This window comes from Panthera uncia, assembly GCF_023721935.1.
Source record: "Panthera uncia isolate 11264 chromosome C1 unlocalized genomic scaffold, Puncia_PCG_1.0 HiC_scaffold_4, whole genome shotgun sequence".
NCBI lineage: Eukaryota > Metazoa > Chordata > Mammalia > Carnivora > Felidae > Panthera > Panthera uncia.
Genome location: NW_026057585.1, coordinates 70009883 through 70019700, shown reverse-complemented (window position 1 = coordinate 70019700; position 9818 = coordinate 70009883). Strand labels below are relative to the sequence as shown.

Below are 9818 nucleotides of genomic sequence, written 5' to 3'. Positions count from 1 at the left end.
CTCTGAGGACTGGCTGCTGGTAAAGGGCTCCCTCGGGTTATCCTGGCGCTGGGGAGAGGAAAGGAGCCTTTAGTCCAGCTTTCTGCTGGCTCTGGCCTGCCTTCCATGCCCTTGGTTCAGCCACTATGTCTTGTACTCTAAAAAAAAGTTTCTGGGATCTCTTCCTTCCTTGCTGTTTTTAGAGGCCCAAGAGGATCCCTGCTGTTTCCTGTTTTACGTGTTTATACATTGTGTCTAACAATAAAGAAAGAGGAAAAAGTCAACCTGTTGACTGGTGTGTGGGAAGGGCTGAGACATGTATGAACCTTCTCGGACTAAGGACAGATATTACTGCAATTTTCTATAGTGCTGATTCTGTACTCTACCTAGGAGGCCAAATCCATACCAGCGGTTTCAATGATGTGGTAAAGCTTCCAAGCTCTGCCTTGTTCTGTGCTTACTAGGTCCCAGGTCTTCTGGGAACAGGAGCCATAAGCAGAAAGATGGTGCTTTGTCAGTTACAGTCTTTGCTCAAGACACATTACAGGATTCTGTGGCAACACTGACAAGAAAGCACTTAGCTTGCTAGGTGGGAAAGGATCTGATGAACAATACCAGTTTGGTCTTGAAAAATTAGAAGTTTGCCAGGTGAACTGAGGAACCAGTCATAGAGCATGGACAGTTGGGAACTGGAAGATTCCAGATTCCTTGCCCTGGAATATGAATTATCAGGGGCGCCTGGGTGGCTCAGTCGATTGAGCATCTGACTTCAGCTCAGGTCATGATCTTGTAGGTTCGAGCCCCGCCTCGGGCTCTGTGCTCACACTCAGAGCCTGGAGCCTGATTCGGATTCTGTGTCTCCCTCTCTCTCTGCCCCTAACCCACTCGCATTCTGTCTCTGTCTCTCTAAAAAATAAATAAACATTAAAAAAATAAAAATAACATTAATTATCTAAATAGTAATAAGGTATTAAAAGATTTTTAGCCTAAGTGCCACACAACCAAATGCACATTTTAGAAAGACCTCAGGAAGAAGGGGCACCTAGGTGGCTCAGTCTGTTAAATGAAGACCTGACCAGACCTGACCCATCTTCTCACTTGGAATGGCATATTAGTCCCTCATGGGACCAGCCAGGGAATCCTTATAAGTCATCACCTGCTTCAAACTCTTTTCTTTTTAAAATTTTTAAAATATTTATTTACTTTGAGAGGTACAGAGAGAGAGGGACAGAGAATCCCAAGCAAGCTCCACACTGGCAGCACAGAGCCCGCTATGGGGCCCGATCTCACAAACCGTGAGATCATGATCTGAGCCAAAACCAAGAATCAGATGCTTAACAGACTGAGCCATCCAGGTGCCCCTCGAACCCTTTAATAATGTCCCTTTGCACAAAAGATAAATTCTAAATGTCCTGCTGTGGCCTGGTCAGCTCCTTCCTCTATTGGTCCAGTTGGAATGCAGTTTGGGCAAAACACTTAGGAGGTTAAAAGCCTGGCTCCTGAGGCCACCTTAAGTGGGTTATTTAACCTCTTTTTGCTATTTGTGAAATGAGGATAATACTGGTATAGAGGTGTTAATATACACACGGTAGTAAGGACAATGTCTAACATTTAATAAGTGCTATATAAGTTCTAGCTAGCTTATCGACCATAGCCAAAGTATGGAAAGAGCCCAAATGCCCACTGACGGATGAATGGATAAAGAAGATGTGGTATATATATACGCAATGGAGTATTACTCGGCAATCAAAAAGAATGAAATCTTGGCCATTTGCAACTATGTGGATGGAACTAGAGGGTATTATGCTAAGCGAAATTAGAGAAAGACAAATAACATATGACTTCACTCATATGAGGACTTTAAGACACAGAACAGATGAACATAAGGGAAGGGAGGCAAAAATAATATAAAAACAGGGAGGGGTCAAAACATAAGAGACTCTTAAATATAGAGAACAAACATAGGGTTGCTGGAGGGGCTGTGGGAGGGGGGATGGGCTAAAAGGGTAAGAGGCATTAAGGAAGACACTTGCTGGGCTGAGCACTGGGTGTTAAATGTAGGGGATGAATCACTGGAATCTACTCCTGAAATCATTTTTGCACTATATGCAACTTGGATGTAAATTAAAAAATAAAAAAATAAGTGCTAGCTAGCTAGCTAAGCGCATAAGGACAAAGATTTTTGTTTTATTTAATACTGTATCCATAACGTCTGGAACATATGGTAAGCACACAATTCATATTTTTAAATGAATGAATACACTGCATCTCCTACCGCTCCAACTACACTGACCTTTATTTCTTGAATATACCAGGGCTTTTTTTTTTTAAATAACAGCTTTATTGAGATACAATCCACGCACTATAAAAGTCACCCTTTTAAAATTCACATACTATGAATTCAATGGTTTTGGTATATTGATTTAATCGGGCAACCATCACCACTGATTCCAGAACATTATTTCTTTTTTTTTTTTTTAATGTTTCTTTTTGAGAGAGCGCGCAGCATGTGCACAAGTGGGGGAGGGACAGACAGCGAGGGAGACAGGATCTGAAGCAGGCTCCACGCTGACAGCAAAGAGCCCGATGCAGGGCTCAAACTCAGAAACGTGAGATCATGACCTGAGCCAAAGTTGGATGCTTAACCAACTGAACCACCCAGGTGCCCCAATTCAAGAACATTTTCACCCAAAAAGAAACCCAATACTCATTAGCAGTCATCCCCCAATCTCCTCTTCCCCCAGCCCCTGGCAACCACTAATCTACTTTCTCTATGGACTTGCTATTCTGGACATTTCATATAAATGGAATCATACAATATGAGGTCTTAGCATTTAAGATCTATGTTGGGGTGCCTGACTGGCTCAGTTGGTAGAGTATGTGACTCTTGATCGCAGTTCAAGTCCCATGTATGGTGTACAGATTACTTGGAAAAATTAAATCATGAAATAAGATTCATCAAGTGCTCTATAACTTTCTCTCTTCATTTTTGCACTGTCACTTTTAACACATTAAAAAAAATTTTTTTTACATTTATTTATTTTTGAGAGACAGTGTGAACAGGGGAGGGGCAGAGAGAGAGGGAGACACAGAATCTGAAGCAGCCTCCAGGCTCTGAGCTGTCAGCAGAGAGCCCATGCGGGGCTCGAACCCACGAACCATGAGATCATGACCTGAGCTGAAGTCGGATGCTTAACCAACTGAACCACCCAGGTGCTGCCTTTTTTTTTTTATTTTAATTTAAATCTAAGGTAACATATAGTGTAATAATAATTTCTCTCCCTGCCCCTCCTGGAATTCTCCCTCCCTCTCTCTCTGCTCCTCGCTCACTTGCACCCTCCTCCCAGAAATTAAAAAAAAAAAAAAAGGTGGTGAGAGTTAATGTCTTTGTCTTGTTCCTGATCATTAAGTTTGATTCTACCTATGGGTTTTTATAGATGGTCTTTCTCACGTGGAAGAAGTTCAATTCTGTTTCTAGTTTAAGTATTTTTATCATGAAAGGCATTAGATTTTGTCAAATGCTTTTTTTGTGTGTTTTGGAGTGACCATGTTTTTTTCCCATTTATTTTATTTACTTTTTAAATTTATTTATTTATTTTGAGAGAGAGAGAGCACGCACAAGCGGGGGAGGGGCAGAGAGAACGAGAGACAGAATCCCAAGCAGGCCCAGTGCCATCAGCACATAGCCCAATATGGGGCAACTTCACAAACTGTGAGATCACGACCTGAGCAGAAATCAAAAGTAGGGTGCTTGGGGCACGTGGGTGGCTCAGCCAGTTAAGCATCAGACTCTTGGTTTTGGCTCCAGTCATGATCTCAGGGTTCATGACCTGAGAGGCCCCAAGTTGGGCACTGTGCTGGCAGTGCAGAGCCTGCTTGGGATTCTCTCTCTCTCTCTCTCTGCCCCTCCCGCATTCAGCCTTGCTCTCTCTCAAAATGAATAAATAAATATTTAAAAAAAAAAAAGTAGGACCTTTACCTGACTGAGCCACCCAGGCACCCCTTGATTGTTGTTTTTTTAAAGTAAGCTCTACCCCCAACATGGGGCTTGAACTCATAACCCAGAGATCAAGAGTCACATGCTCTACTGACTGAACCAGCCAGGCACCCCAAGCATTGTTACTTTAGAAAGCAGCAGGCTCAGAAAAGTCCTCCCACGTGTGTTTGTACATGGAGGTGAGATTTTGAGCAGAGACAATGAGGGAATCCCTTCAAAGGGCTGTGATAGGATTGGGAGCAGAGTGTAAAGGACTCCTTTAGGCAATTTACTCCTTTAAATACTGCCCTTTGACCCGTTTCCCCTCCAGCCACCAGCCAGTCTTCTCTCTTATTATTTTTTAAAAATTTCATTGTTGTGGGGAGGGATGCCTGGGTGGCTCAGTCAGTTAAGTGTCCAACTTCAGCTCAGGTCATGATCTCGAGGTTCGTGAGTTCAAGCCCCACATCGGGCTCTGTATTGACAGCTCAGAGCCTGGAACCTGCTTTGGATTCTGTGTCTCCCTTTCTCTCTGCCCTTCACCTGCTTGCTCGCTCGCTCTTTCTCTCTCTCAAAAATAAATAAAACATTAAAAATTTTAAAAAAAGGTTTTCAAGTTACTAAATCCAAGAATCCCTTTTTAGACCTTTACTAACCTTTACAGTAGCATTAGACCATGATATACTATACTAGCTTTCTTCCTGTCAGTCTAACTGCTCCTTGTCTCCTCTGCCAGTTTTTATTTACCTGGCCTTAAATGTTCATATTCCTCAAGCCTTGGACCTAGAACATTTTCCTGTATTTCTTTATGCTAAGGGTTGGCACATCACAGTATGCTGATTGAGCCCGTGCGCCAAGAGTTGTTGTTACGTTTTTAAATGTTTGTAAAAAATCAAAAGCGTAATGGTTCATGAGAGATGAATCTCAGTATCGTAAGTTCTGGAACACTGCCACACACATTTGTTTACTATTGTCTAGGATTACTCTCACACACTACACTAGCGAAGTCGAGTAGTTGTGACACAAACTCTGTATCTCACAAGCCTAAAGTATTTATTTAGTACATTTTACAAGAAAAGTGTGCTTTATGCTCTCTCCCTAGATGCCATTCATTCTGGAAACTTTAATTACATTTGCATAGTAATGATTCCCAAAGTAACATCTTCTGTCCAAATTTCTTCCATAAGGATGACCAAGACATGAACATCCAGCTGCCCGTCATTCCCACTTAGAGGGCACCAAGATCTCAAAATGAACATGACCAGAACCGCTCCTACCTTAGTTTACCCCATCTCAGTAAAAGGCACCGATTTTCATCCAACTCATCACGTGAGGAATTAGTAATCCTCGACACACACCCCTTTCCCTAACCCCCTCCCTCCAAGTCCAATGTATCACCAAACCCTTCAGAACCAAACCTAAGTCCACCACTCGTTTCCCTCCCTGCTGCCTTCCACCTTTTCCCATCGCAGCTGCGCCCAGCTTCTAAAACGAGTCTTTTCAAAGCGTAAAGCCAGGTGACTCCACCTCGGATGCACCATAAAGCCCTCAACCTCTAGCGAGCGGCAGCAAACGCGGGTCCAGCGCTGTCCACGAGTTAGGAGCCCAGAGGCCCCTCTCGCAGCGGGAGGTCCGCGGTACTGTCGCAGAAACGTCAGTGACGTCGCACTCAGACTCCGGGATCCTCACAGCGGCGCGCAGAAACCACGTTAAAGGGGCGGGACTGCGTTTTACAAACCGGACCGTGAGGCTTTGCGTTTTCCCTTTCGCAGCCAGCGCCGAGAGTGATGGGTGAGTGTCGCTCTGCTTCGGGGCCCGGGAAGGGGGACGAGCTCGATCCGGCGCCATCCTGCCTCGCAGTCAAGTCAGGAGTGCGGGCGCCCCGACCCCTAGCACGGAGCAGCCACGAGGAGGGTGGTGCTCGGGTTCTGGCCGCCGAAGCCCCCTCCAGGGGCTGTAGGAGCTTGGGGTTGCAGGCATACCAACATGGCTGCCATGGGAAGGAGCCCGGGCTGGGCCGCATGTGGATGATGACACCTTGATAATGCTGTAAACTCCCGAGTGCGCAGTGGGGGAACCAACCTTGGAGAGCTGAGCGTGCGGCCCGTCCGGCGCGGGGGTTTGGGGCTTGCGAGGTGCCGGCCCGAGGCCCAATGGCTAAAGCTTCCGTCCCCGTTCCGGCATGTAGGCATCTCTCGGGACAACTGGCACAAGCGCCGCAAGACCGGGGGCAAGAGAAAGCCCTACCACAAGAAGCGGAAGTATGAGCTGGGACGCCCCGCTGCCAACACTAAGGTGCGTGCGGGGCGTTCGCGTCCCCCTAGTCTCCGGCGTGGTCTGGCCTCTGCTTGTGGTGGTTGAATCTTTGCAGGGCTCTGTGACCTGTCTAGGGGACTGGGCGGCCTCCTCACCTTTACCTGTTGGTTGAGACTAAAGAGATTGCATGGAGACAGATGCTGTGTACTAGGACTTAAAGGGCGCTTGGAGGAGATGGGCTCCTCAAATGATAGAAACCTAGTATTTTTGTTGAATAGAGACTTAGTTTTCAGTGTTTGGAGTTAGGTTTTTCCTCTTGGAGGTAACTAGAGTGATGAAAAAGTATCCTTAGGCGTGGTTGTGGCCGTCTTGGTCACCTGTGTGCCACTTGCCAATGCTAGGATTTGTCATAGTTACACTGACTGTGTTGCCTCCGTCCAGCCTGGGTACCCTTCCCTTTGTTGTCTTGCTCTCTTGGATAACCTAGTTCCTGTCTCCTTGTGTTTTCCAGATTGGCCCCCGCCGTATACACACAGTCCGGGTTCGGGGAGGCAATAAGAAGTACCGTGCCTTGAGGCTGGACGTGGGGAACTTCTCCTGGGGCTCTGAGTGTGAGTGAGGCCCTCTAGGAGTGGGTGGGAACTGAATCCCTAAAATTTCCTAAGCTTCAGTAGGTACTTTTTAACAGGAAGTCCTTGGCCTCCATCAAGATACTGAAGTTTCTCTTTGTTTGAAAGATCTTAAGGTTGTGGTAGCTGGAGAATTCCCTCTATCCTGTTTTGTCTCTGAAGTCCTATAGCCTCAGGGATTGGGGCTGAATCTAGACCTTATTTATATGTGGTTGCCAGCCATCTCTGGAAAGGTGGCTTTGTGGAAGATGAGCTGACACCCTGTGGCTGGGTAACGGCTTAGAGTTCCCTTTTCCTTAGGCACTATGGGGTAGGATGTGCAGGGAACAACAAAGCCAGTTGTTTACAGGACTTGATTCTGAATTTCTCCTGTGAGCAGGTTGTACGCGCAAAACAAGGATTATTGATGTTGTCTACAATGCATCCAACAACGAACTGGTCCGCACCAAGACCTTGGTGAAGAACTGTATCGTGCTCATTGACAGCACACCGTACCGGCAGTGGTACGAGTCCCACTATGCACTGCCCCTGGGCCGCAAGAAGGGGGCCAAGCTGGTGCGTTTTTGGGGTGCCAACTTCCCTGTTGGGCGGGGGAGGCCAGCCTCATTGCAGCCTTCTTATGATGAAAACTGCGTCCAGTTCTGCTGCTGAAGGGAAAGAGATGAAAGCTTTTAGTGCTGAGGAAGGCAGCAGGGATTGGGATGTACTGGGCCCAAAGCTGTGAGGACATTCCTTCCTTGAGTCAGTGCTTGGGGAGCTCCAGCTAAGTCATCTGTCTCCTTTATTTAGACTCCCGAGGAGGAAGAGATTTTAAACAAAAAACGATCAAAGAAAATTCAGAAGAAATATGATGAGAGGAAAAAGAATGCCAAAATAAGCAGTCTTCTGGAGGAGCAGTTCCAGCAGGGCAAACTTCTTGGTGAGATAGCTGTTGCCTCGGGGGAGGGGGTGTCCAGATAACTGTATATCCTCTGCATTTTATTCTTGCCTCTTTTGTTCTTTTTACTGGCCAGCTTTGTGGTAGAGGCTTCACCAGGAGAGTTAAATGATAACAGAATGCAAGCAAAAGTCAGAACATGTGGTCATCCCATTAGTATGAAGCTCAAATGGGAAATAGTGGGCAGGAGTCCGTAGGCCTAAGCTTGCCCTCTGCCTCTAACTCCCAGAAGTATTTTGAGAAGTCCATGCATGTGTGGGCTGAGGGGGCTGTCTCAGTGATGAAAACTTTGTCCAGTTCTGCTACTGACTTTTAAGTGACGATGAAGTCTTATCTGAGGAGACAGTGGGCTTCAAGCTTGCCCTCACCACCACCACCACCACCACCACCCCCCCAGGATACCTAAACCAACATGGACTTCTAAGGCAATACCTAGGTTTGGATAGGGCCACATTGTCATTTTGCTAATGAATGCATACTCTCTTGCAGCATGCATCGCTTCAAGACCAGGCCAGTGTGGCCGAGCAGATGGCTATGTACTGGAGGGCAAGGAGCTAGAGTTCTATCTGAGGAAAATCAAAGCCCGGAAAGGCAAATAAATCTTCTTCCTTCCTATCTTCGGTCATGTAATAAAAGGTGTTTATTCTGCCCTGTATTCATGTGTGAATATCTGATTGCTTGGGAAACCGTAGAGTGTCCCAGCTCACTCTGCCTGAAGGCCAGCCTTAGGTGTGGGCTATGTCCGTAAGGGGGAGCATTTCTCACCCCAAAGGCTAGTGTTTAGTGGGAACAGGGATGTGGCATGCAGGGCAAGCAGAAACTGTGTAAGGGAGGTATCTCAGCACTGGGCCCCCAATATTACTGTGTTGACCATGACTGGTACCTGAAGCCATGCTGCCTCTGTAAATTTGGCTCTTTTAGAGGTCCTATACCCTTTCCCTATGTGCACCTTGGTCTTAAGGTTTTAGCTTGGAAGTTTTCGGCCTGGGTTTGTGAATAGCCTATAAACCTGGAAATTGTATTCCAAATTTCTTTTGTACATTGTTGAGGAAGTTGAGCACACTTACGTATCTGTATCTTTCAGTTTTTTAATGTCTTTCTGAAGTTAATTTTCTTTTGAAACCTAATCCCCCTTCCCCTCTTACCAAAGTGTGCAAGATAACCAGTGGTTTCTGCATTGCTAAATCTACAAAGTTCAGTTCTTTGTCTCCAGCTTGGCTGTACATTGTCTATTGTAGGTATTGAATGTGGTTTATGATGCATTTTTTTTAATGTTTATTTTGAGAGCAGAGGAGGGGCAGAGAGAATCCCAGGTAGGCTCCATGCTCAGTGCAGACCTGACTCAGGGCTCGATCTCATGACCACCAAGATCACCTGAGCCTATATCAAGAGTTGGGCACTCAATGGACTCAAGCCACCCCGGTGCCCCATATGATGCATTTTTCTAACTTTAACCCAAACCTACTTAACACCTGGATTTGTATATCATAATTGGACTCTCAAAGGTGAACATGTTAAAAATGGATAACATTCTTCAGCTTTTCCTTTTCAAATAGTTTCTCAGCTATTTGATTATAGCAAACAGTTGTCTTTATACAGCTGCTTAAATCAAAATCTTGGGTCATCTGACCCTTACATGCTAACATCTAATAATCCCAGGTCTTAATTGCTTCAACCTTTAAAACCATCCACCTTCCAGTCACTTTTTTATAAGTAGCACTCAATGCTTCTGTTGTCCCCAACACAATCCTAGCAATGTTGATAAGTTTTTTTGGTTTTTTTTTTTTTTTTTAATTTTTTAAGGTTTATTTACTTTTGAGAGAGAGTGCGAGCAGGGGAGGGACAGAGAGGGAGACACAGAATCTGAAGCAGGCTCCAGGCTCTGAGCTATCCTATCAGTGCAGAGCCCGATGTGGGGCTCAAACTCCTGAGCCGTGAAATCATGACCTGAGCTGAAGTCGGATGCTCAACGGACTGAGCCACCCAGGTGCCCCTGTTGATCAGTTTTAAGATCAGGTTTTTGGGGCATCTGAGTGGTTCA

The 9818-nt window shown here is 45.8% G+C and overlaps 1 protein-coding gene and 4 non-coding genes across 5 annotated transcripts; all 5 read left to right on the top strand.

Moving 5' to 3' along the window:
* The first annotated feature begins 5655 nt into the window (after positions 1–5655).
* Positions 5656–8432, top strand: RPS8 (ribosomal protein S8). Its single transcript, XM_049618680.1, has 6 exons — positions 5656–5746; positions 6144–6250; positions 6723–6822; positions 7220–7395; positions 7630–7759; positions 8267–8432. The coding sequence occupies exons 1-6, from the start codon at positions 5743–5745 to the stop codon at positions 8374–8376; spliced, it is 627 nt and encodes a 208-aa protein (XP_049474637.1). The 5' UTR covers positions 5656–5742; the 3' UTR covers positions 8377–8432.
* LOC125913823 (small nucleolar RNA SNORD55/SNORD39) lies at positions 5978–6057 on the top strand. Its single transcript, XR_007455115.1, has one exon. It is a non-coding gene; the product is annotated as a small nucleolar RNA SNORD55/SNORD39 (small nucleolar RNA).
* On the top strand, positions 6536–6639 carry LOC125913831 (small nucleolar RNA SNORD46). The gene has a single exon (XR_007455122.1). It is a non-coding gene; the product is annotated as a small nucleolar RNA SNORD46 (small nucleolar RNA).
* LOC125913830 (small nucleolar RNA SNORD38) lies at positions 7456–7525 on the top strand. Its single transcript, XR_007455121.1, has one exon. It is a non-coding gene; the product is annotated as a small nucleolar RNA SNORD38 (small nucleolar RNA).
* LOC125913829 (small nucleolar RNA SNORD38) lies at positions 8050–8120 on the top strand. Its single transcript, XR_007455120.1, has one exon. It is a non-coding gene; the product is annotated as a small nucleolar RNA SNORD38 (small nucleolar RNA).
* Positions 8433–9818: the final 1386 nt, after the last annotated feature.